This window comes from Triticum dicoccoides, chromosome 4B, assembly GCF_002162155.2.
Source record: "Triticum dicoccoides isolate Atlit2015 ecotype Zavitan chromosome 4B, WEW_v2.0, whole genome shotgun sequence".
Taxonomy (NCBI): domain Eukaryota; kingdom Viridiplantae; phylum Streptophyta; class Magnoliopsida; order Poales; family Poaceae; genus Triticum; species Triticum dicoccoides.
In genome coordinates, this window is record NC_041387.1 from 385,082,113 (window position 1) to 385,109,430 (window position 27,318).

General features: G+C 48.8%; 1 protein-coding gene and 1 pseudogene across 1 annotated transcript; both read right to left on the minus strand.

Moving 5' to 3' along the window:
- Window positions 1-923: 923 nt before the first annotated feature.
- On the minus strand, window positions 924-4,276 carry LOC119296234 (annotated as a pseudogene).
- Window positions 4,277-20,244: 15,968 nt separating this feature from the next.
- Window positions 20,245-26,577, minus strand: LOC119296235. Its single transcript, XM_037574632.1, has 7 exons — window positions 26,027-26,577; window positions 22,357-22,437; window positions 22,135-22,209; window positions 21,457-21,501; window positions 21,257-21,346; window positions 21,069-21,170; window positions 20,245-20,943 (listed from the first exon to the last, which is right to left on the minus strand). The coding sequence occupies exons 1-7, from the start codon at window positions 26,453-26,455 to the stop codon at window positions 20,761-20,763; spliced, it is 1,005 nt and encodes a 334-aa protein (XP_037430529.1). The 5' UTR covers window positions 26,456-26,577; the 3' UTR covers window positions 20,245-20,760.
- Window positions 26,578-27,318: the final 741 nt, after the last annotated feature.

Below are 27,318 nucleotides of genomic sequence, written 5' to 3' on the forward strand. Positions count from 1 at the left end.
AAGATGCTATGTTCGTGGAGATCAACGTGCTGGTGGAGGAATTTGATGATGGCACCGGGGACAGTACCAGCTCCGCGTAGGCCACGCCTCGTCGCCAGGACGACGAGGCCGACACGTCCACGACCGCCTCCGATAGCGAGGAAGAGTATAACATGAGAAGCCACCGCCGCTTGGGTCCCAGGAAGGCCACCGTCACCATCTGTCTTGGCTTCACAACCGGTGAGCTTGCCCGCTTCACGGAGGCGGAAGCCACTATTCTTCTCCTACCGCTGAAGCTTCAGTTCCCGGGGCTCATCGCCCATTGGCAAGTTTGTTGTCGGACATGGAGAAGACATGTCGTGAAAAACGGACGCCAACGAGCATTTAGACTAGGTTAAAATAGCCTGGTTTGCTATAGTTTAGTTGAAATATGTCAAAAATGTAATGAATGTACTCCGGTTTAAATGAAAATCATCCGTTTTTATGTAAAAATTACTTAAACTTGAATGAAAGTTGTCCAGTTTCTTTAAATTTGCATCAAATGTGGTCGGACGTTTGTGGCTAGCTTTGAATGGCCGGCTCCTGTATTAGTGTCCGGACTCTTGTCTAAACCGTTCCCCGAATAGATGGATGTGGTGTTCATTTTAGAGGTCGGCGTTGGAGATGCCGTGATGTAATCTTTGCGAACTTGGTTGTCCTTGCATGCAGCGACTGAAGTTTTGTCTGCTTTAGTTTTACGCTTCCATCTTTAACTCTGGTTTGGCTTTTAAAATGTGTGTCAACCACGATTACGTGATGAGCAGGTTCATCCTTCTTGCTAAAAAACCTTCCTGCGTAAGGATTACAAAGAATAAAGCCATGACAAAGGCGATAATAAAGCCAACAAATTCAAGGACTCAGTTGTCTTATCGGTGAAAAAAAGGCACAACATCTCCTCATCAAGATGAAACCCAACAAAATGGAGAACTAATAAAGCACAAATTCCTTCGTGTATACATACAATCACAAACGTCGAGAATTTGATCTCTAGAAACTATACACACATCAAAGAGCACACATAATCGCCAAACAAGTAGCCTTGTAGACAGATGAATGGCAGACAACTAAGTGTGCCCACACATTCATTAGAATGCTTACCACTAGAGTCTACAGCAATACCTATCACTCTTTATCATCATTCCAAAAACTCACCCTGCACGTATACTTTCTCCTAAACTCGCCAATCCTGAGAAACGAAGTTAAATTACCTATGACCCGAGCTTGAGAGCTTCCAGTCCATGAATCCCTTTCTTGAACATCCCTTGGAATGGCAAGCCCATTCTTCTCTCTTTTGCTTTTGATCCCTTCACTGCACCATGTTTAGCATCTGAACCGTCAGTCATGCAAGCGCCTTTCCCCTTCACGTCATGTGTTCTTGAATTAGGCGTTCGTCTGCTGAAACTCTCATAGAGATCAGGAGAATGCCGCATCAGTTCACTCGCTGAAGAGTAACCCATCAACCGATGAAGCTTAGACTCCTTGCCACTTCTTTCATCAATGGTGTTAAAAGACAAGTTCCTTGACACATGCAGGGGCCTTTCGTCCTCGGTAGAATAGCTCACACCAGCCGAGATACCGTATTCTTCCGAGTACGAGTAGGAGTATGGTTCAGCTTTGGTGGGTACCAGTGTTATGGTCGTCACCTACCTGGTGAATTTCCGAGTCATCTGTGCTGCACTCATCACCCTCAAATGGTGACTCAAGTTTCTTTCTGTTGGGGTCTCTGTAAGAGTAGGAGAGAACCTGCGCACAGGAGCCACACTGCAGCCTGCGTGTTCCTCTGCTCGGAATGGCAAAATCGGTGGGCAGCTGGAGGAGCCTCAGACAGTTGGAGCAAAGGACGAACGGCGCGCCCCGTAAGACTGGCCGGCAGAGATTTCTCGAGGCAGGCCACCGCTTTGGTGGCTTCTGCGGTGCAGGTTCTTGTTTCCAGGAGCTGCAACAAGGTGGGCGGCAGCTGTGGTGGCATTGGTGAGGGCAAGGTCTCATTTCCAGTTGCCCACTGCGAATATATGAATAGGCGCCGCGCCGACCATACCGCGGTAAGGGCAGTCCATGGCCATGGGGAGCAACTTGGCCAGACCTACTCAGGCGAGATGCATAGCCAGAATGCTTGACAGCAGGATGATAAGCTGTAAGAGGTTGGCTGTAACCATCTTGTTTCAGCGGATGTGGACGGTGTGCCCTTGGCTTGTAATCTGAAGGTTCATTGAAGATTTCAGAAAGGTCACCTTTCAATTCATCCACCGTCTTCATAATCTTCGATTGAAGGGGTTCGCTTGCCCTGAAGCTTTTTGACTGGAATGAAGTCCGGGAAGAGTGGAAAGCAAGGGCGTCAACTGATACTCCAGGCACTTCTCGGAGATCACAAGACCGAGAATGCACCCTTACGAGCTTGCTTCTCCTGCTTGCCACAGGTTCGGGTTCAGTTTGGCGTGCTCCACTCTCAGATTCTGGCAAATTGCTAGCTAATTCTCTATCCTCAGATAACGGCATGTTCTGCTCTGAGGTACTCAGGCTGCTTTCCATATCACCATCTTCGTCTATTTTGCAAGCCTCTGAATTCTCTGCACTTTGCTCCACCGTGCCGTTCTCTTCTTTGTCAGAATCTACTATCTGTGTGCCATTCCCACTGCGACTGGGTTGTATAAGGGCAGCAAGATCTTCCATTTCTCCATTGGTGTCCTGCCCATCAGAACTGCCGTCTTCGCCGGTATTTGCAACCTCCATAACATTCTCCTCATCTGACATAATATCACCCTTGTCGCTGCTTCCGGTGCCATTGCACTCTTGCTCGATCTCGGTGCTTGGAGCACCAAGCGTGATGGAGTCATCCGCAGCAGCATCAATAGAACCCAGTTTGTTGCTTTGGGGAGACACCCCATTGCTCACAGAGGTAACAACAGAGTAATTACCAGAGTCTTGCCGAACTTGTTTTGTCGACACCCCATTGCTCACAGAGGGAACAAGAGAGTAATCCCCAGAGTCTTGCCGAACTTGTTTGGTGGCATCGCTGACACGGATTTTAGCTGCATAAATGTAAACACATGCCAAAAAGAACAATCAATTCCTCAGAAACTAATGAGCAGCCGATTGGTGTATGCCAGTTCATAAGGAGAAAACCTCGCTAGTTGAGTGTGGCAAGGCATTCGTACCTCTAAGAGTGGTGTTACATCCACCGCACTGGTAAACTGAAACATTTGCAGGTTCTGGTAGAATGTTAAGACACTTTGGGCACCTCACAAGGCGAAACCCGCTTGTGTTAGCACTTGCCATCAAACAAGAAAGACCAAGGGCATCACCCAGAGCACAATATTTCCAGGCGGTAGCTATCTACCAGCTACCACCAAAATGATATGCCTGCTAAAGATGTCTTTTTATGCTGTAATACGAGGTCCAGAATCTGCAAACATTCAAGAGCAAAATGATGAGATTCCACTAGCACCTGGTTGGAGTAATAGCATGAAAACCTAACCTGGCTAAAAAAATTCAAAGTCCATTGAACGTGAATGACATGTATCCGTGGTGTGAAACAAATCTGAAGAAACGTAAAGGACAAGGTACTGCAAGAAATACAGTTGCAGCACCACATACAAATAAGATTAGCTGTTGTTTGTGTGAAAAATAAGATTGGCTGGTGAACAAGAGCAAGAAATGCAGGGGCAAGATTGCACCACGTACTACTGCCTTCGCGGTTGAAACATTGAAATCATCAGTAGGCAAATAGGCGTTTTGGCCTATTGGCTAAATAGGGAGGAATTTATTTGGGGAGTTGGGCGATTAGAGAAACAAACAAATCGGAAGGTAGTGATTGTTGGGATCCCTTTGTCTTGCTCATCCAGAATTAATCTACTGGGACAAAGACGTAGAGTAGTAGTACTAATAAGGTACTGATTGTTGGTACCTTATTGTGGCATGTTGGTTGGTTGGTAGTAGCACGTACACCTGCCGAAATCCAAAGTAGGATCTCCATAAGGAACGGACGGAGAATCTTACATGTTCGTACGTATCTCGGAAACAAAATCTTATGTGCTATGGAGTCGCAACCTAGTCCTAGTACAGAGAAAAAATAAAATAGAAAAGACAGAGCAATCGATGCTGACTTACTGATGTCTAGGAACAAGCACATGAAGAGAGCAATCTGGAAGCCAGCTCGAGACAGAGAGAAAAGATGAAATGGAGGAGATGAGGGAAGGGGAAAAAAAACTAGGCTCTGGAAAGGCACCGAATGCGGGGAAGGAAGAAGAGGAAGAGGAAGAGGAAGAGGGGAAGAAGCCAAGAAGTCACCTTTCCCGTTGTTCCCTGGCCGCTTCCACCTCGTTGTTTCCACCACTCTTCCCCGGGAGGCGCAACAATCACCACAAGCTCGGGAGCTTGTGCAACCAGCCCTGCCCGTGGTCGCCGTCTCTCGCAATTCGGACTCGAGTTCTCGGAAGTTCCACGCTCGCCCCCGGGCTCACCACTAGTCAGGTCAGGTCAAGCGGAGTAGGAGTAGTATATACACAACACAGTGGAGGACTGGAGGAGGAGGGGGAGGAGGAGAGTTGACTGATGGTAGGAAGGAAGTTTTAATGCCCCGATCCCCGGTCTGAACGGGGTTGCGCGCAGCGGGGAAGACTTTCGCCGCGCGCTGCCAGCGGAGAGCGATAGCGAGAGAGAGAGGTGGGGAAGGAAGGAGGGAGAGTCCACGGTCAAACGCGCGCGCGGTGTAAAATACTCCCTCCGGTCCTTTTTACTCTGCACATTAGATTTGCCGAAAGTCAAACTTAACTAAGTTTGACCAAATTTATATTAAAAATTATTAGCATCTATGATATATAATAAATATAATATGAAAATATATTCCGAAATGAATCTAATGATGTTGGTGTTGTTATGTAAATGTCAATAATTTTTTATATAAACTTGGTCAAAGTTGGATGAGTTTGACTTCAGACAAACCTAATATGCAGAGTAAAAAGGACCGGAGGGAGTAACAGCGCAAGGGAATGACTCGGGATAGGGAGAGGGAGAGGTTGACCGGCCGGCTGTGGATCTCTTAGGCCTTCCACTATGTAGTCGATGCCCCGTCTATTAAAATATAGCTGGCTGGGCAGCGATGCCCTGGAGACATTATTTGGCACCCGTCTCACAATGTGGTGTTCGTAGCCTTGAAAAAAGCTGGACCCAAGAGGCCAATAAAATACTCAACCAGCCATCAACTACTTGCTTTACGTGAGTGTCTTCAGTCTGCTTCACTTTCTTCGGTGGGCCACGGAGCTAATTGTTTGCTGCTTGTGGATTTGGCACCGGAGCAGCTACTTGCTCCGGTTCCCAGAATCTTTTTTATGGCACCGGCTGGGCAATGGAGAGCACCGGTGCCAAATAAAGCAAAAGTGTATTTGGCATCACTTTTGGCCTACATAGTGGAGGGCCTTAGACTCCTTCCGCGGCTGTGCTCGCTAGTGCTCGTGGTGGGTGGGTCGGGGGGCTCCGGTGCACCTCGCCGCCACGTCCAACCCTCAGCTCGTGGTTCTGGATGCTGCAGTGCCAGGACGCTGGGACCGTGTGGGGCCGAGTCGTCCGCTTTATCCACGCGTGCTTTGCCTCCGCGACCGCGAGACTCTTTGCTGCCTTCCCAGTTTCATCCTTTTAGACCAACTCTAGCGCACGACCCCAGACGGACGTCCGTTTGGGGCGGGCCATAGGGACGTGTCCGGGCCATTTCTGAGATGCGGTGACCGTGCGCCCAACGTGTGGACGCATCCTTCGGCCGCATTCGGTCTGTCTCATTTTTCAAACGTAAATTTTCGAATAAACCACGCCCTAGTTCATGCGAGCAGCCCTAGTTCATGTCGGCAACACAACCCGCCTACACGTCCTCACCGGTGACTCAACCAGCGACCGGCAACAGAGCCAACCTATAAAATGAATAGTTTTGTCGCCGGCAACACAGCCAGCGGCAGGCAACACAACCAGCCTTCAAAATGAATAGGTTTCTCGCCGGCACCCATGCCAGCCTCCAAAAAGAACGGCCACGGCCGAACAGACCACCTAGTTCAGGCTGTCGGCGTCGAGCATCTCCTTCTGCCTGGCCTCGAACTAGCTCCTCGTCTTCTCGCTCATCTTGGTCAAGTCCACGCTCATGATCGCTAGGGCCACCTCCTTTGCTTTGGTTGTGGCATTGGTGGCCTCGATGTCGAGCTGCCTCTTCCTGGCCGTGACATTGGCGGCCTCGATGTCGAGTTGCCTTTGCCGGGACGCTTCCTCCATGTCGATCTTCCTCTTCTTGGCCGTCTCCCCCATCTTAAGCTTCTTCCTTTGAAACTCTAGGTAATGCTTCATTTGCTCGTCCTTGCTTTGTCACTTCTTCTTGTCCCTCACATCCTTTTGAGACATCATGCCGTGCAAAGTCTCATGCAAGGTCATGGATGACGCATCACGTATGTCGTCAATCTTGGAGTTGGTCTTGCCCCTCGGCCTCTTCAACGCCTCACCATCTCCACCTCCGGCCAACGCGGCCGTCTTCTTGCCTCTCTTCCTTTGAAATTCACAATAATGATCTTTGAACTTAGGGCAATTGTTGATGAGCGTCCAACAATGCGTAAGAATGAATGGCTTGTCATTATGTCGGGCCTTGAATGCTTCCAAAGATTTAAATGCCTACACGATCAACAACAATTGAACATGCAAACATATAGAAGGCCGAAGTCTCATGGTTGTAGCAACGAAAGATAAGAGAGCATACCATGTCCCCAATGCCGAGACCACTCATGGGCTGTGCTTCAACGCTCTCAAGTGCGGCACAATACTTGTTGCATTCTTGTTGGATGAACAACCACCTCTTTTGAATCGAGGTGATGCCACGGTCGCTTGCAAATTGGTAGGGCGCAAACAAATTTGGGTGAACCACCTCTTTTGCGCTTCCGCTCTTTGTGTTAGCTCGTCGATGAATGATGGCTCGCCCCCAACATCAATGCCTTCCTCTTCTTCATCACCATCACCTTCGCAATAGATGCCATCATCTTCATGCCACGAGTCACCATGGTCGTAGTCAGCATGGTCGTGGGCCTCAATGTCTTCATCGGCAACGTACTGGCCGCGACTATCCTGACTTTGGGTCTCGTCGAGATAGTAGGCACCGCCATGCCCATCCTCGTAGATGACATTCTTCATGAACTGGTTTTAGAAGGGGTCGTCGACCGTTGGCGTTGGTGTTGGCATTTCGTCGAACAGGATGCGGGGCGACGGCATGGTGCCCGTAGACGGCGACCGTGCTTGCTTTCCTTGCATCTCCACGGATGGTCAGCCGCCGCTGTTGTAACACCCCGGTAGTTAAGCTACAGTAATCACACACTAATGATGCCATGTCATCATAATTAATTTACTAAACCGTGCTTTGGTCCACCGAGTTCTAATTCAAAATTAAAAATAAAGACAAAAATAATATTTCTTCAAACGACAAAGCTGAAATGTTCATAATGTTGCAAATAATCACCGAGTGATTGTCAGGAGAAACCATCATTTTATAGAGTGGTTAAATGCCATAAAATAATTAAAACAAGGGCCAAAACTATATTTCAAATGCTTTTTTCTAAGAAATGAAAATACAAATTGCTTTAAATAAGTCACCGGACTGTTGTGGGAGTGCCAGAGTTTACTATACTAATAATGTTACAAGTTGCATATTTTATAACACTATTTTGCTTTTTAGAATAATTACAAAACATAAACTAAATAAATGAAAAAGGAAAGAAAAATAAAAAGAAAGAAAAGGCAAAACCTAGCACTGTGCACTTGAGGCCCAAGTGCACAGCACTAGACCCAGCCCACCTCCACCTTACCTTCCTCCTATAGGAGACATGGGGTCGTGGAGGACATACAACCGACCATTGTGTGTGCCAGCCATCCACCGGTCCCCTTGGAGCACTAAGACGACGCCCGTGCCCCCTCCTCGAACCCTAGCTACTCTTTCCCCCTCTTCCCCACACCGCTCTCTTCTCCCCATATGTGACCGAAGCCCCGTCGCCATGGCCCTTGTTGCCGCCGCGGCCAATGTCGTTCCCGTCGACTAGCTCCATGCCTGGGAGAACCCCGTGCTCGTCTGCTTCGTCTACCCCACCAAACCGAAGCCGGGAGCCCCTGCATCGCCGGATCTGTCACCTTCTTCAACCTTCGGCCGCCGGAAAACTTCGTCGATTCCTTCATCGTCACTGCACCTCGCGCCTCCTCGAGCGGCTCCTCGCCAACAATGTGAGCAGGCGCCCGGAACCCCTCCGTTTCCATATTTAATCTGTGCCCATAGCCTAGCTTGCCGTCGCGCCCGAAGCTCATCGTTACCATTGCCATAGCTATCATCGCTGCTACTACTCGGTTGCTCCAGGTAGTTGCCACTGTGTGCTGCCATTGCTTGTTGTTGCTGCTGCTTGCCCGCACTACTCGCCTCCCACTACTGCTAGCCACTGTTGCTTGCTACTTCTGTCGTCGCTCGCCTCCTACTGCACTATTACGCTGCCGCGCTCCATGCGCTCAGCCATCCTGCCCTGCCAGCCCGCCCCGTCCACAGCTCGCCTGGTCGGCGCGCGCGCCGCCGCTGCTGTGGGAGTCCTGGACTAGGGGGTCCTCAGGCGTCCGGTCTATTGGATATGGGACGAACTGATGGGTCGTCAAGATACAAGATAGAAAATCACCTCTCGTGTCCGGAAGGGACTCCCATATGCGTGGATGGCAAGTATAGGTGTCCGGATATGTTATTTCTTTCTGTAAAACCAACTTTGTACAATCCTAAGCCCCTCCGGTGTCTATATAAACCAGAGGGTAGATCGGAGGTAGGATCACAGCATTGCTAGGCTAGCTAATCTAGGGTTAGCCAACTCGATCTCGTGGTAGATTAACTCTTGTAACCTCTATACCCGTCGAATTTAATCAAGCAGGAGTAGGGTTTTACCTCCATTAAGAGGGCCCGGACCTGGGTAAACATTGTGTCCTTTGTCCATAGTTACCATCGGTCTCCAAACATACAGCTTGGGCCCCCTACCCGAGATCGGCCGGTTTTGACACCGACATTGGTGCTTTCATTGAGAGCTCCACTGTATCGTCAACAGAAGGATCGATGGCTCACCTCTTCATCAACAATGATGTTGCATCCAGGGAAACCTTTCTCCCCGAACAGGTCTTTGTGTTCGGTGTCTTTGTGCTTCACGCCAACTCGATCGGCCGCCTCGATCAGGCCGACAGTTATGCCCCCGGCCACTAGATCATGTTTGGAAACCTGAACTATGTCACTGACATCCGAGGAGACCTGGTCTTCGACGGGTTCGCGGCCTCGGCTGCTACTCTGTGCCCCCACCAAGAAGACTCTTCGGATCCCCTATTAGATCCTGTTCAGGGGTCAACACTCATACCCACCCCGGCCTTAGATCCGGGGCGGGTCTCATTGTCCGAGGACGGGAGCGCGAGCCACGCCGGACCTCTTCCCCTTGTGGAACTCCCGACCGAAGACCCAGATGCAATCTTAGACTTGGCTCTGGGCAACCACCCCGAGCAGTCGAGGTCTGCGCTCATTGGGTCCGATCAGGTGTCCCATGCCGAAATCAGCCCTGCAGATCCACAGTTTCCGGTCAAACTTCCGCTCCTAGACGAAACATTGGGACTGATGCAGGCTCCCTCCATCACGGGGCTTTATCTCCAAACTGTACCCAGCTCGGGATGGAGGCGAAGAGTGGGGAATTTTACGCCCCACCCACCACCCACTTAGTAGCCACTGTCGAGGATTGAACCGACATGCTGGACTACGCGTCCGACGACATCAACGGTATGGACGACGATGCAGAAGCCGAACCAAGCCAAGTCACCCATCACAGGGCGTTGAACGGCCACTTCAAGTCACGACGTATACATGGTGGACACTCCTGATAAAAAGGACGATGAGGATAATATGAACCTTGATGAGGACAAACCCATCGATAAACCACCAAAGCGCCGACGTCAGCGGCGCCGCTCACAATCGCGTCGGGCGAAGGATAGTAATACCGGCACCGAAGACAATGAGACTCCAGATAATGCTGAAGATCCCGAATACCACGTCGAGCCCACCTCCGAACAGGACGAGAGGGAAGAGGGTGAAAATAGTCCCGAACACGCTGATTACGAAGATTCGGAGGACACCAACTATATGCCAGAATCTGAAGAGGAGGTCAGCCTCGGCGATGAAGATCTTATCGTCCTAGAGGAACCCCTCGAACAAGCACGCTTCAAGCGACAGCTCATCGCTATAGCCCGGAGCCTGAAAAAGAAATAGCAGTAGCTCAAAGCTGAACAGGATACGCTCAACGAAAGGTGGACTAAGGTCCTGGCCTCTGAGGAATACAGCCACGAGCGACCTATCAAAAGTTACCCTAAGCGAAAGCTATTGTCGCAATTCAATGACGAAGCCCTTGAGCCAATACCGTCGAAATACAATCAGGCAGATCAACCAGACCGACCACCACGTGGAAGGGACAAAGCGGCATATCAAGCTGAACACCAACCCGCACCCCCTCACCGAAGAGGCAGGGAGACAGTAGCCACGGGATACACATATGACTTGCAACGTGACCTAGCCAATAAAGCTGGTCAAACTACATCAATCTATGGATCAAGGGGTCGTGCCCCAGTGCGAGACAACGGCTATGAAGCCCGGCGTGACAACCATTACTATACTCGGGATCAGAACCGAACTCAGATGTCAACCGATCTCCGCCGCGATATTGCATGATATAGAGGGGTCGCACACCCTTTATGCTTCACCGATGAGGTCATGCAGCACCAATTTCCGGAAGGGTTTAAACCCGTAAACATCAAACAGTATGATGGAACGATGGATCCGGCCGTCTGGATTGAGGATTTTCTTCTCCACATCCACATGGCTCGAGGTGATGACCTTCACGCCATCAAATATCTTCCTCTAAAGCTGAAGGGACCAGCACGGCACTAGCTAAACAACCTCCCAGAAAACTCTATTGGAACCTGGGAAGATTTGGAAGATGCCTTTCGGGCCAACTTTCAGAGCACTTATGTCCGGCCACCGGATGCTGACAACTTGAGTCACATAATCCAGCAACCAAGCGAATCAGCTCATAAACTTTGGAATCGGTTCTTAACTTAAAAGAACCAGATCGTGGATTGTCCGGATGTCGAACCCTTAGCGGCCTTCAAACACAGCGTCCGAGACGAATGGCTCGCCCGACACCTCGGGCAGGAAAAATCAAAGACCATGGAAGCCTTAACTGCACTTATGACCCGCTTCTATGCGCGCGAGGATAGCTGGTTGGTCGTAGAAGCAACAACTCGGGCGACCCCGACACTTCTGAGGTGAGGGACGGCAATGGTAAACCTCATCGCAATAAAATACAAACGGCAGACAACAACGATGGCGCAGACGATACGACAGTCAATGCCGGATCCAGCGGCCCTAAGTCCGGTCAGCGGAAGAAACCTTTCAAAGGCAACAAAGATGGGCCATCTAGCTTGGATAAAATCCTCGAGAGGCCCTCTCAGATTCATGGCACGCCCGATAAGCCTGCGAACCACACCAACAGGAATTGTTGGGTTTTCAAACAGGCCGGTAAGATAAACACCGAACACAAGGGAAAGGGACCTCCAAGCGAAGACGATGATGAGCCCCGTCAGTCGAACACCGGGGGTCAAAAGCAGTTTCCCCCCGAAGTAAAGACGGCGAACATGATCTATGTCACTCACATTCCCAAAAGGGAGCGCAAGCGCGCACTATGGGACGTCTACGCTGTAGAGCCTGTCGCCCCCAAGTTCAACCCATTGTTAGCCTGTCCGATCACCTTTGATCGTAGGGATCACCCAACCAGTATCCGTCACGGGGGTTTGGCCGCCCTGGTACTTGATCCAATTATTGACGGATACCACCTCACTAGAGTCCTTATGGACGGAGGTAGCAGTCTCAACTTGAAAGGAAACCTGAGAACAAAGTCATGCCTAAGCGATGAAAAACCCTGAAGTGATCAAATTCGTGATCGACAAAACTACATCAATGACCATATCCATACCAACCATCTCATGATACCACAAGAACAACGAGCTTCTTCAACAGCAACGCCTTCAGAAAGGAAGCGGCACTCGAGCGCCGCTGTTACCGAAACCAACCATCAAAGATCAGAGTCTAGGTTTTCACCATCAAGAAAAAGTCTAAGCATATCCAAGCAATGCCTTCAACAAGGTAACGATACAAAATCGTTGTCATTGCCAAGTAGAACCAACATGGGCTAGCCCTAGGTTTTCACCCCGGAGCTCGAGACCAGGTACTCAAAAAGCACCACCATCGAAGTCAAGCATGTTTTGTCGTCACCATTTTTTCACGACCCTAACAGTTACATGTGCTGGTGGCTGCCGCTGCGCAACTATACCCTCTGCGTCAAGTCATTGTCCATAGATTGCATCAATACCGTCGAAGATAACCACCGGATCTTGGGAGAGTATCCACAAAGACCTTCCAGTGGCCATCTAAATCCGTAGTGAGGCCGCCGCCACGCCGGAGTGTTCATCATGGACCAACACCGACGATGGAGCACCTGACCGCCGCCTCTGAGCACCCATGTTCATAGCCGACCGGACCCTCACGCACACCGGTCTTGCCATGAACCGTGTGGCACCCGTCGATCTGGACAAGTTTGTGCCGGAAGCCTTGCAGGGGCGCAGTGGAGAATCCTGATCCAATTAAGACATTAGGGCCTCGCGCCGCCACCCCCCATGGTCAGATACACGCAAGCTGGACCACGCCGGCGACTCAGTCCCGACCAGCAACAGCAAAAGCGAGATCAGCACGTCGCATCTATGTTGGGTACTTGGGTTTCTATAACATATAAGAGAAACCTAATGTCGATGATTTCAAACGACATGCAACACAGAGCACTGTATTTTTTTTCTGGAGATTTAGTTGGAGTGATTTGGTTGGCTGTTTAATGAAAAGGACATTGCGACCCTGCCGTGACTGACTGATATGGTTGAGGAGAAATCCGGAGGTAGGTGAGGTAAGCAGAGTGTAGGTGAGATCAGATCATATGGCCGGCTACTTCTAGAATAGAGACCCCACATGCCGCTGTCCGTTTGCCCAAATCAAAGTACACGAGACCTTTTTCTATGTTGAACGTGACATATCTTGTATCTCTAGTCTTATCTTCTTTAGCCCTGTATAGCTAACTCCTAAAGATATGGTAGGATTAGTTATCTTGTCACGCAAGACATCCTGTGTATATAATGTAACCTACTCCATGGAATACAATGAGTTGCATCAAATATTCTCTCTACATGGTATCAGTTTTACCGCGATCTTCCGTCGCTTCCACACCCCTATCGCCGCCGCGCCAACTCCTAAACCCTACCGCCGCCGCCGTCGCTACTCCTCCTGTAGCCACCGCCGCCGCCTCCTCCTTCCCACACCTCAAGCCGCCGCCGCCGCCGCCACCTCTCTCGTCGCCACCGCCGCCGCCGCTTCTCTTCTTCCCCCTGCCTCCACTACCCCTCTCCCGAAACCCTAAGGGCCGCCGCCGCTACTCTCTTCCCTCTGTAGCCGCCGCCGCCTTCTTCCCCACACCCATCGCAGCCACCGCTCCCTCCTCCTCTCACCACCACCCAAAACCCTAACCACCCGCCGTCTCCATGGCCAAGGCTGACGCATCCGATGCCGGTTCCTTTTCCGGTGCCATGTTCACCTCCGATCGCCTCAATGAGATTCACATCAAGGACCACGTAACTGTCATCCTTGACCTCGACTCGCCGTCCTACAACGCATGGCGCACGTACTTCGCTGCTGTTCTGCTCTTACCGTCTCATCGAGCATGTTGACGGGAGCGTTGACATCCGCGACATGAAGGACGACGACGAGTGGCTCGCTGTGGACATCTGCATCATAAAGTGGCTCTTCCTCGCCATCTCCGGCAGCCTCTTCAGCATGGTGAACGCTCGTGATCCGCCCGCGTATGCTATGTGGACGCGCCTGTGTGATCTCTTCCTCGACAACCAACTGCAGCGCCGCGTCTTTCTTCAGGGGGAGTTCTTCACTATGCAGCAAAACGATCTTTCGATCGACGAGTACTGCACGCGGCTGAAGGTTCTCGCCGATGAGCTACGCGACGTCGGCATGACCATCGATGACTCGGTCCTCCTCACCGACCTCCTCCGCGGCCTCCACCCCGACCTTGACCAGTCTGCCGCCAACCTCTTCCTCGTCACGCCGACGTACGCGAAGGCGGTCACATACCTTCGCATGAAGGAAAAGCGTCTCCGTCACACCGCTCGGCAGGCGACCCAGGCCGCTCTCCACGTCGACCTCGCCGCCGGCCACGGCTCTTCCCCAACCCAGCCGGGGCCGCGCGCTCCTGCTCCTGCCCCGCCACCCGCGCCTGCGCCCTCCGGCGGCCGCAAGCAAAAGGGTCGCGGGGGCCGGGGCCGCAACTCCAACACGACGCCGCGCCCTCCTGCGCCCGCGGCGGCTACACCTCCCCCGCCTTGTCTCTCGGGGTATAACCCATGGACGGGAGTAGTGCATGCCTACTCCATGCCCGTCCCCCGCCCACCAGCTCTGGGCATTCTCGGGCCATGGCCGAGCACCCCTCAGGCGCTGCTGACCACATCGGTCCCTGCCGCGTCTGGCACCGCCGCGGCCTACGGTGGCCCGTCGGCCTATGGTGGTCCCTCAGCGTACGGCGGCGCGCCGGGCTATGGTGCATATGGTGGCACCCCTCCGGTCTACGACCCGGCGCTTCTCTCCGCCCTTCATGCTACCCCCTCGCCGAGCGCCTACAACGGAGGCAGCAATTGGTACATGGACACCGGCGCCGCTGCTCACATGGCCTCCAACCCCGGTATCTTATCTCGTGCCGCTCCCTATCCCTTCTCCTCCCGCATCATAGTTGGTGATGGCAGCTCTCTTCCCATCACCCATCATGGTTCATCCTCCCTTCCGTTACCCTCTTCTTCTTTAATTCTCAATAATGTGCTCGTTTCACCATCCTTAATTAAAAATCTTTGTTCTGTTCATACTCTTACTCGTGAAAATCCTGTCACTGTTGAGTTTGATGCTCTCGGTTTTTCTGTTAAGGATGCTCGCTCCCGGAGGGTTCTACACCGATGTGATTCTCCCGATGATCTCTACCCATGCGGTGCTTCTACACGCAGTGGACCGGTTGCTCTTCATGCCGACGTCTCGCTTTGGCACGCTCGTCTCGGTCATCCCGGCGCCGACGCTCTTCATAAAATTTTGAGCACTTTTCCCTTTTCATGTAATAAATCAGTGGCTCACACTTGTCATGCTTGCCGCATAGGAAAACACGTTCGTCTACCGTTTTCTTCATCTTCATCAATTGCTACTTTTCCCTTTGATGTTATTCATTGTGATGTTTGGACATCCCCAGTGCCTAGCAATTCGGGTTTATCATATTACCTTGTGATTTTAGATGATTTTTCACACTTCACTTGGACTTTTCCGTTACGCCGCAAATCCGACGTCGCCTCCACCCTCCACTCATTTTATGCCTATGTCAACACCCATTTTCATCGCACCATTGCTCATATTCAAACCGATAACAGAAAAGAATTTGATAACCTCGCCATCCGCCATCTTCTATCCACTCATGGCACCATTTTTCGCTTAACTTGTCCATACACATCCCAACAAAACGACCGTGCCAAACGTGTTCTCCGCACCCTCAATGAGAGTGTCCGCGCTTTGCTCTTTCATGCACACATGCCACCTCGCTTTGGCCCGATGCGCTCGCCATCGCCACTCTCCTTCTCAACCTCCGGCCGTGTAAACCACGCTGGAACTATACCCCTCACCATCTTCTGTTCGGGTCTCCTCCATCATATGATGATCTTCACGTCTTTGGTTGCTTGTGTTATCCCAATATCACCGCTACCGCGCCCCACAAGCTCGCACCACGCTCTCTCGCTTGTGTCTTTCTTGGCTATCAACCCAACACCAAAGGCTTTCGCTGCTTCGACCCGGTCTCTCGTCGAGTGCTCGTCTCACGGCACGTTTACTTTGATGAAGCTATTTTTCCCTTTGAGCAGGTTTCATCGACAGCAGCTCCGACCTTGGACGCTCCCACTCGACGGTCTTGGGGAGCCCTTGCGCTTCCTTCGTCGTGCCCGCCCTCTTCTTTGGCGGGCCCCTCAGGCCTATCGGCGAGGTCTCACTTGCCGGCTCAGGAGGAGCCGGCCTTGCCTCGGTCGGCGTCGCCCATGCACGTGCGGCCTCCCCGCCACCCACGGCCACCCCGCCACCTGCGGCCCTATCACCGTCACCATCGCGGCCACCCGCGGCCCTGTCGCCGTCGTCATCGCGATCACCCGCGGCCTCGTCCGCAGCTCCGTCGCCGCTGGTGGTACGGCCACCCGCGGCTTCGTCCGTGGCCCCGCCGCCGTCGCTGGTGCTGCCACCCGCGGCCTTGCTCGTGGTTTCTTCATCGCCACTTGCGGCCTCGCCGCCCTCGTCACCCGCCGTCTCGGCTGCGGCCACGCCGTCATCATCGGCGGTCCCGTCTCCGGCTTTGCCTGCCGCTTTGTCACCGGATGTCACCGTTGCCTCGCCTTCTACCGAGGCTATGGCTCCTCCTCGACGGCGGGCTCAGCCACCGCCTCCATCGCCTTATCATTCTATGGTGACACGTGCCAAGGACGGGATCCGGCAACCGAACCCTCGCTATCATAACCTCAGTGTCACGGTCGTCTCACCCGTACCGCGCTCGGTGCGCTCTGCGTTGAGTGATCCGCATTGGCTTGCCGCCATGCGCTCTGACTATGATGCTCTCCTCGCCAACCGGACTTGGACGCTGGTTCCCCGTCCCCCTGGAGCTAACATCATTACTGGCAAGTGGGTATTTCGGCATAAGTTTCTTCCGGATGGCTCTTTGGACAGGTACAAGGCCCGTTGGGTTGTTCGTGGCTTTGCACAACGTGTCGGCGTTGATTTCTCGGAGACCTTTTCTCCGGTTGTCAAACCCGCCACGATTCGTGTTGTCCTTCAGCTCGCTGCATCTCGTCATTGGCCTATTCATCAGCTCGACATCAACAACGCTTTTCTTTATGGTCATCTCCAGGAGCATGTTCTATGTCAGCAGCCCACTGGTTTTGTTGATCCCACTCGGCCTGATGATGTCTGCTTGCTCTCACGGTCTCTCTATGGTCTGAAGCAGGAGCCTCGTGCTTGGTATCACCGCATTGCAGCATTCCTCACTGCTCTTGGGTTTCGCAGCACCACCTCGGACACGTCGCTATTTGTGCTTCATCGAGCTGATCATGTCGCCATGCTTCTCTTGTATGTTGACGATATTGTCATTACCGCCTCTCGCGCGGACATACTTCGCGACATCATCGGTCGTCTTGGTTCTGAGTTTCGGTTGAAGGACTTGGGCGCATTGCACTTCTTCCTCGGCATTAATGTGCGACATGATGCCTCCGGATTTTTTCTCCATCAAGGATAGTATGTTCTCGATCTCCTGGATCGTGCTGGTATGACCGACTGCAAGCCTGCTGCCACCCCTGCCGAGGCCAAGCCGAAGCTTTCTGCCACTGCTGGGCAACCTGCTACCGATGCCGCTCTCTACTGCAGTATTGTTGGTGCTCTTTAGTACCTCACGCTCACCAGACCAGAGATTCAGTTTGCGGTCCAGCGAGTTTGCTTGCATATGCACTCGCCTCGTGATGTTCACTGGTCCTTGGTCAAGCGCATTCTTCGGTATATTCGTGGCACACCGACCTTCGGTCTTCATCTTCGTGCTTCTGCCTCCACCAAGCTGCTCGCTTACACTGATGCGGATTGGGCTGGCTGTCCTGACACTCGACGGTCCACATCGGGATATTGTGTCTTCTTCGGTGACTCTCTCATCTCTTGGTCCTCCAAGCGGCAGCCCACCGTCTCCCGCTCGAGTGCCGAGGCCGAGTATCGCGCCGTCGCCAATGTTGTTGCCGAGACATGCCGGCTCCGTCAGTTACTTGGCGAACTTCGGGTTTCCATCCCGAAAGCCACGGTGGTTTACTGTGATAATGTTTCGGCCACCTATCTCGCGGCCAACCCGGTGCAGCACAAGCGCACCAAGCATATTGAACTTGATGTTCACTTCGTCCGCGAGAAGGTATAGTTGGGTCAGCTTCGTGTTCTTCATGTACCGATCACCCAGCAGTTTGCCGACATTATGACCAAGGGGCTTCCAACTGCATTCCAGGAGTTTCTTTCCAGTCTTTGCATCGCCGACGCCGACGCTTCGAGTGCGGGGGGTGTTGAACGTGACATATCTTGTATCTCTAGTCTTATCTTCTCTAGCCTTGTATAGCTAACTCCTAGAGATATGGTAGGATTAGTTACCTTCTCACGCAAGACATCCTGTGTATATAATCTTTACCTAATAATAAAGAAAATTGGGTTGCTTTCGTCCGTCATGGCATTTTTCAGAAAAGTCCCTCTATTTCAGAGAATTCAACCCGCAGTCCTGTTTTAAGTTAAAATGAATCATTTTTTCATATTTTACACAAAAGTCCCTGTGTTTTGTTGGAATCAACCCGCAGTCCGGATTTAAGTCACACCCGAACCGTTATTTTACATTTTTCGAAAACCCCCATAATGTTTTAGGTAATTCATCCGCGGATCTTATTTAAGTCAAACAGTGTTTTCTTAAATCATCCATATCTTTTAAACCGTAACTCCGATTTGAATATGTTATATATGAAATTTGATTAGAAAAAATTGTAGAATATGAATATGAGATTTTTTTCACCTGTTAAGTATTTTTAAATATTGTTTTGGAATATATTTAAGTCAAACAAATGATTTTCTAAATTATCTGTATCTTTTAAACCGTAACTTCGATTTTAACATATTATACATGAAATTTTATTAGAAAAATATCTGGAGTCTAAATATGATGTTAATTTTACATGTTAAATATTTTAAAATATCATTTTGGGAGCAAACTTATAATTTATAGTGTAAAATACGTTTTCCTTTCGTACCGGCGGCGACCCGGATTGCAAATAAGCACCCCCACTATAACAATATAAAGAAAAGAAAACATCGATAACTACACATGCATACCTCTGAAAAATGTCGCAGGGGAAAACAACAGATTTCTCATCGCGAGAGTGAGAGAAAGCGAGAGAGAGAGAGAGACAGAGAGGGAGAGGGAGAGGGAGGAGAGAGAGACACCTTAGGATTAAACATATTCAAACACGTTTTTTGTTTTGTTTTGTGTAAACACCGAGGACATCGCCGGCGAGGGTAAGAAGGAGGATACGCGGCAACACAAATATGATGCCTCGCAAAAATAAAGGAAATTGACCTATTGTGGTCTTGAGTGATTATTGTTGGGTTAAGAGTGTGTGTTATGTTTTCTCTCCCGTTGCAACGCACGGGCTCTTTTGCTAGTGTAACCTACTTCATGGAATACAATGAGTTGCACCAAATATTCTCTCTACATTCTAAAAACAAAAAAAACGCAACTCGACGGAAGATTTAAAAGCGAAATGGCACAAAGAGTGCCACACGAGATGCCGTGCGCAGCAGCTCTTTCTACCTTCGATAGAGCCCACTGGTACGCGGCGAGTAATTCCATGGATCCGCGAAAACCGCCATGGATCCAGCGAACGGCTCGAGCAGCAGTGATGATGAGTGATCTTTGAGAGCATGGTTAATAGTATAGCCAGCTGCTGGCTATAAGCCAATGCCATGTCATTTACAACCCATCTTATAGCCAACATGTATAATAGTAGATCAAAAGAGTGTACTACTTTTTCATTATGTGGCCCACCTTTCATTCTCACAAAGTGCCTAGAAGCACGTGCTAGAGCTGGCTCTTCACGAAGAGCCCGCTTACCTTCTCTCTCCTCTTTTCTTTCCTCCAACTAAGCAAAAATATACTAGTTTATTCCATATAGCCTGCTGACTCATTTCTATTATACTTGCTCTGATGGGTTGAGCTGTTGCGGATGTCAGAACCATAAATATGGCCAGCAGAAACTGGTGCCGATAAATGTGTCAACGCTGTCATGCAATGCATCGATCCAGTCCCGAGAATGGAAAGAAAAAAAGTACGTGCTCGTAGGGACACGCACACGCAGATACGTACTGGGTAGGTCGCCGGATGCTAAAATTGCACTCCAGGTCGGCCGTCACTACGCAACATGCTACAGCCTACAGGTGAGTCGGTCAACCTCGCAGCCTCACTAGTTTAGAGACAGAAAAGAGAAAAATCATATCAGTGGTTCAAGTAGCCACATACCTCCCTTTCAGAAACCAAACTGTTTTTCCTTTTGTACAAATATATAGCAGGAATCTTGACCTTCTGGCTAAAGCTAGAGTACTAATCTAGCAGTACTAGTCCAGTCTCCTGACTAGTGGTAGTACATCACTACTACATGATTACACGCATTCAGTCATTCAGTGTCAGTGAAGTCAAAAGAAGCTTCATCATTACATGAGAATGAACTCACCAGGGCCCAGGGCTCTGCTCGCCACAAATGAGTCATTTTGTACCAGAATTAGGACTTCGGAGGTCGGCAGACATTTTCTCTTTTCACTAACCCACCAAGCCAAAGCACGCCCAAGATGGCCAAACTATTTCCTTTCCTATTCGTCATCTTCCAATAATGTACTAGTACAAAACCTGACATATCCCTGTTGTAGCTGAGCACTAACTAGAACAGCGGGACAGCACTTCTTTTCTGAGGACGGGAAGAGAGCTAGTGTTGCGTGTGCGTGTGTCAATACTCCATTGGCAGTTCCCACTCACCTTCCGGATCCCGCGTTTTCCTATGGAGCTTTCGGCCCATGGGCTTACCCTGACTATTTTGTCTCTTAACTGACCTAGCTCTTCGCCTGCCATATCTGTTGTACTCGCCTATCTGATCGCCAGGTCCTTGCATATTTTGGGTGCCCCACATGCCCTACCATTCAGTTAAGAATATTTTTCACTCAACAAGGTTGTTGCTTCGATTATGATTTTATCTCCAGGCAATTGGTAGTTTTAAGTCCAATACTTGTTTTATCAGAAACAATCAGTAATGCTTACCTGTGTTAACCGTTGAACACGAGAGATTGCATCTTCATGCACTACGATCGTATCACAAACTATATCAAGCACATCTTCCACAAATAAACAGTATGTGCTTACCTGCAAGGAAATAAGTTGCATACTGAGACAGATTCAAAGGATTTACATGGCCTATAAGATGGCAGGTAAGTGTTCAACCAAATTACCAGACTAGCAGGGACAATAGTAAGCCCAAATGAATCAAGCTCAAGAGACTCCACAACACCTGAGTTAATGTTAAAAGTGAAGCCGCGCACCTAAAGAATTAGAAGTGTAGCTTAAAAACATCAAAATTGAGTAAACTCTTCGAATGCAAATGGGAGATGAAATTCACTCAGATTACCTATTAAAGACCAGATAAACTCACCTTACCAACATTGCGCCGCCTGAAAGTTACGACATTGTAGCCAACCTTAAGATATAATATTGCACAACTGTAAGTACTGCTGGTTCTGATATGGCCAAGAACTTGAGATCGATGTTCTTTTATTTTTCAGATAAGACTGCGCCAAGAGGAGTTCCAAAAGATATGGAACGAAGAATGTTCCCTTTCAATGAACATTATATAAGATAGTATTGCGTAGAGTTTAGCTCGTACTCTCCCCGCGCTGGTCCACACATGCAGGTTACTTTAGCCATGGGCACAAGAATTAAGGATTATAGTTTAAATTCACTTGTCTTACTCCTAGGCGCTCCTGTTATTCTCTAAAATCCTGTGTTCACTCTCCAATGAGAAACATTGGGAAGTACATCCATTTATTTCATCTAAAAAAGTACACCCATTTATCCATGAGAGTAATGGTAAATGGGGGTATAGCAGGAAGAATGCAAGGGAACGGGCTTACAAATTGTAAAATGGCATACAAAACAACCTACTCCCTCTGATTCAAATTGATTGATGCAACTTTAGTACAAAGTTGTACTAAAGCTGCGTCAATTGGATTGGAGGGAGTAGCACTTTAAATTTTAAGGCTGATGTCCTAAGCTATAAATATGTAATAAAATCAGAAAATAAGACCTTTTTGAATTTATAAAGGTAACATACCAATCCATGCAGCCCAACTAGCTTAAATTCGTTCTCAACCACAGATTCATCCTCAACAAGAACAACATCTCCAACCTACAAAAGCAATCAGTACCTTGCATATCATTATTACAGAAGTTTCTGCTGCACTATTAATAAAAATATATACTTCGCTATGTCAAGGTGGATAACAAGAATAAAGGGTGCATTGAAACATAAATCGAGCATTGTCGAATATTCAACCTGATATATATCCTCAAAAAGGAATTTGTCCGCATCTCCTGAAAGCAAGCTTGGCCTCACTTCAACCAATGCAATAACCCACTGGAGAAAAATTGAAATAGAACAAAATCGAGAAAAAGTAGCGTTGATCTTACAAAATGATTATTACCACGAAACATAACACTTCCTAAATAGTTACGTCATCTTTCCTATCTTATGAGCACTAATTGCTGAGGCGCAGTTCATCCATGCTTCCCACCTCTATTTCCAACACTCCTTGGAAACATCTAACAAAAATATAAAAAGTAACTGTAAATACAATGAAGTTTTTCCACAAACCAACTAAACCACCTCAAGAAAAGTCTCTAATGGAAATTAAGCATGACGCGGAGCACAATGTACCTAAGCTGCTCTGGGAGGAACTCAGATGGCCGGGACAGCATAGAGGAAAATGTGGTGGCGACAATAACTTAACATGATCAGTTATATATTTCCATCTTTGGCAAAGCACATGTGTTTAGCTAGCTAATGGCTGACTCAGAAAAAAGATTGTTCAACTGTGGCAATTGACTACAGTATTTTGCTACTAGGGAAATGTATTGTTTAAATGTGTGAATCCTAAGAAGAGGAAGGTTCGTATCAAAACATAAGAGGATTTCTTCAAAAAAATAAGAGGAAGGTGGAGCGTGGTCTATGACAGTAAACTAGATCCAATACCAGATTTGATCTATGACTGTAAACTAGGATAGGGCCCACAAGGTCAGGTGTGTCCTCATGGCAGCGTTATTACAGGTTGTTTACTTGGAGCAATAATGTGATAAAAGGGCAGCCCCAGTGCATGTAGCTCCCGCTTGCGCAGGGTCTGGGGAAGGGTCCGACCACTTTGGGTCTATTGTACGCAGCCTTTCCCTACATTTCTGCAAGAGGCTGTTTCCAGGACTTGAACCCGTGACCTCTTTAACAAAACCAAATAATATACTCGTAAAGTTACTTCAGTTACTTGTGGGCTATTTATCTGATGAAGGTGCAAATCATAAAGGGAGGGCTATTTGGATTCATCAGCGAGGATATTGCCAGAAAATACAGGTAATATTGATGATTGATATTGATGACAAGTAAGCTGAGCTTCGCTGGCTGAGGAAGATGAAGAGGATGCATTCTTAATTTTATCCATCTTCATTTTTCTCGTACGGATAGGTTGGCACCAGGACACTCCTGGTTCACTGTGCCTTAAGAAGTCAATTGAAAAAAGAAAGTGTTTCCCGGTTACTATGATAAGCTGGGAAACTTCCTTTAATCAAGCAAAAACATATGTGTACGCGGGAATCTTAGATGAACTGAGCTTAGTTGGGTTGTGACTTGTGAATTCTAGTAGAAAAATGGAGTATAAGAGAAGATGAATGGTGAAGCTTTCTTTGACACCCTAGGCTAAAATCCGAACAAAAAGCCCTTCTGCGTAACCGCTTTCACAACTGGTGTTATCCATTTCTTGCCTCCCCCTCACCTAGCATAGCCGGTCAAGCACAACCTATCACCCTCCAGTCCCCTTCCCCTCCTAGTGCGGCTGGCCACAGGGAGATTTGAAAACCACATCAGAACTTGCACCAAGACATACATTATTTGAACAATATCTTTATTCATCCATTCGTCTTATATCCATAGCAACATGTCATCATATCCCATGCACTTGCATTTTAGTTCACGAGTTCAGGCACTAAACCATCAGGAAGAAAAACCATTGTGTACTTCTCAATTCACTACACCCAAGTACAAAATTTTAGGAGTAACAGAATGAGAAGAATCTGACAAGTCATAAATGAAAAGAAGACAAATACTACTTTTCACAACAAACTTGTCGTTTTTGTTTCTTTTGACAAACTTTTAACGGAAATGTTAACTCCCACACGTGTGGGCGTTTGCACATCGCCCACACGCCTCCATCACCACTCATTTTGCCACGTATGAATAGATGACATCAACAGAATTTTTTTTGGTTTTCGGCTTAAAAATGTTGTATCTCCTAAATAAAAAAGCGAACTAAAAATCCGTTTTCACCATTAAATCCGTCTCGATGAGATCTTCAAAACTAGACCCCATGTTAATATGTTTCGACGAATTTTTTTTTGCCAGAAGTTGCCACGATGTTTACACTGCAGTTGCCATAGGGCTTAAACTAAAGTTGCCATGTGGCAATTTTAGTTTGTAGATCATGGCAATTTTAGTATTTTGATGATGGCAACTCTAGTACTTTGACCATGAAAATTATTTTTTGTATGAACCATGGCAATTTTACGTGCATGCATCATGGCAATTTTAGTTTATGGTTCATGGCAAGTCTAGTTTCTTAATTCCCCATTTTATAAATGTCAAAATTTACTTTTAAATGTAGAAGAAAATAGCTGAAACATATCATGACAACTTCAGTGTAAACATCATGGCAATTCATATGCAATAGACAAGGCAACTTTTAATCCAAAAAAAATTTCATCAAAACATATCAACATGGGATCTAGTTTCGAAGATCTCATCGTGAGGGATTTAATGGTGAAAACGGATTTTCAATCGGATTTTTCGTTTAAGAGATAAAACATTTTAAAAACTGAAAATTCAAAAAGATTCCTGCATGCATGCATGCGATGACGTGGCAATCTGTTTACATTAGGGCATGTACAATGCATAGCCTCAAGGTGATGCCTCGCATGCCACGTAGGATCAGATATGACGTAAAGTAGGTTCGGATAGGGAAGCGGGATCCTCTCTAGGAGGCGGGTGCTTGAAGAGAAAAAGTGTGGTCCAGTAACAAAAGCTGAAAAGGTTGAAGTGAAAAGTAGAGATGCATGTTTACTAAAGTCTTTATTTTCTATTTCTTAATGAGGCCCACTAGTGGTAGCTTGCATCGGGGAGAAGAAATAAATGTAGGTGCCTCAAATTACTTTTTGTCATGGGGCATATGTATCCATATGCCACCATTCTACATGCCCTTAGAGACGTGTGGTGCATCTCCCTTCCTGTCACATGTGTGGCAGTTAGCGTGACCCACTTTTAATTGGAAGTTGAAAATTTAAAGGCTAGAACACTCTAGAGGCTACGTTATCAAATAGTTTGGAAACTTCATGATGATTTGGTGTCCAAACCAAAAGGTGGGTGAATGCCCCTGTTTCCTGATCAATCTTTTAGTGCTCGTTAGTCATAATACTAAATGGACCCTTAAAATTACTCAATATTACCTAAGCAAGGATGTAGCTGACCCTCTATATGTCACAGTTCACTGGAAAGCATCCACAGTTCGTTGATCTGATACATGAGCCAAACTTTGTGGAGGAAAGGCCCCCTTGACAGCTAGGAAATGTGTGCCAATGGAAGAAGAAATGACAAGCCAGATCTGCCAATTACGCTAGAACATTAACGCAATACACATTGCACTTTACACTAAACATATCACAGGTAGTATGACTTAAGACCGACCAGAACAACAAAATTTTGTTAGTCGTGATGATAGTTGATAGATAACCAAGGAAGGCATTGTCGTGATAGTAGATCGTGCCACTCATATAGAACGCGGGAACAACTACAGTAACAAACAAACACAAGGATGTGAACCGTAATTTGCAATCGCCACTCATGAACTGGCCAAAGTCACATCAGATAGCTTGGCCAACCGAAAACAGGTGCAGGGAGGAGGAGCCCGTACCGACGAGGCGTCGACCCACAGCTGAGACACAAACCCAAGGCTCCGAGCTGAGCTGACGCTGATCACCTGCTTCGCTAGCAGCCCCGACCGCCTCGCCATTTGCCTCCCCGTCCTCCTCCCGCCGCTAACAATCCTCTCCGGCTCCCTCTCGCCATCTTCCTCGTTAACAACCTCGTCTCCTCCTCCCTCTGTCGCATCCACAGGGACCACCGCATCCTCCTGCTCCTCGAGCTCCCGCTTCAGCGCCAGGAAGTCGAAGCTGGACGGCGCCGGCGGCGGATCGTCCCTTGCGGCCGCGCGCGCGACGAGGGCGCAGCGGAGCAGTGTTGGTCTGTGCGCGGAGGCGGCGTTGGGATTTGGGTTTAGGTTTGGATGGGGCGCGGGCGCGGGTTTGAAGGGTGGGTTGGGGAGGGGCGCGCAGGAGCGCATCGTTGGAACGATTGATTGGCCAGGAAGTGGGGAGTTCGAACTCGGAGACGATCGGATAGAGGATTGCGTTGATTGGAACCACAGAAGTAGCGTCTACCATGCGAGAGGCGTGGCTGATCCCGCCGGCCCTCGTAAGAGCATCTCTAGTAAGGCTCTAGTAGGATTGCGTTGACGGGAAGTCATGCGAGCACGTTTTGTGTCCACATACTACAACCGCGATCTGTTCAAGAAACTTCAACTCCTCAAGCAAGGAACAAAAGAGTGTTGAAGAATACTACAAGGAAATGAAGATAGCCATGATTCGATCCAATGTCACAGAAGATGATGAGCAAACTGTGGCACGCTTCTTGAATGGCCTCAATCATTCCAGCAAAAAGATCGCCGACTTCCAGTGTTTCACTTACGGCGGCCGAGGCCACAAGTCCTATGAATGCACAAACAAGCACACCATGATCCTCAACGATGATGGAACCTATGACTCCATGAGTGACGAGGAGATGGAAGCCCTTGAGCAGGTGGCCATGCACCGGCGCGTGAATGAGGATGAAGATGATCAAGTCTTTTGTGATGAGGATTTGAGTCCCGCTCTCGTTGTCTCCAAAGTTTTGACTTTTCAACATCAACAAGAAGAAGACCAACGATGCCACATCTTCCACACAAAGGCCAGCATCAGTGGAAGGTCCGTCAAGGTCATCATCGATGGAGGTAGTTGCCACAACTTGGCAAGTGAAGAGCTATGCTCCAAGCTTCAATTGGTCAAGATGAAACACCCGCACCCCTACAAAGTCCAATGGCTAAGTGACTCCGGCACTATACGAGTTGAGCATACGGTCCAAGTCTCCTTCAAAATTGGTGCATATGAG

Excerpts from the sequence above, each read along its gene's own strand:
- LOC119296235 (XM_037574632.1), bottom strand. The coding sequence starts at position 26,455 with ATGCGCTCCTGCGCGCCCCTCCCCAACCCACCCTTCAAACCCGCGCCC. Across the intron at positions 22,438-26,026 it reads TGTGGGTCGACGCCTCGTCG|TGGGTTATTGCATTGGTTGA; the intron begins GTACGGGCTCCT and ends ATTTTTCTCCAG. Across the intron at positions 21,502-22,134 it reads TAGTTGGGCTGCATGGATTG|GTTGGCTACAATGTCGTAAC; the intron begins GTATGTTACCTT and ends TTATATCTTAAG.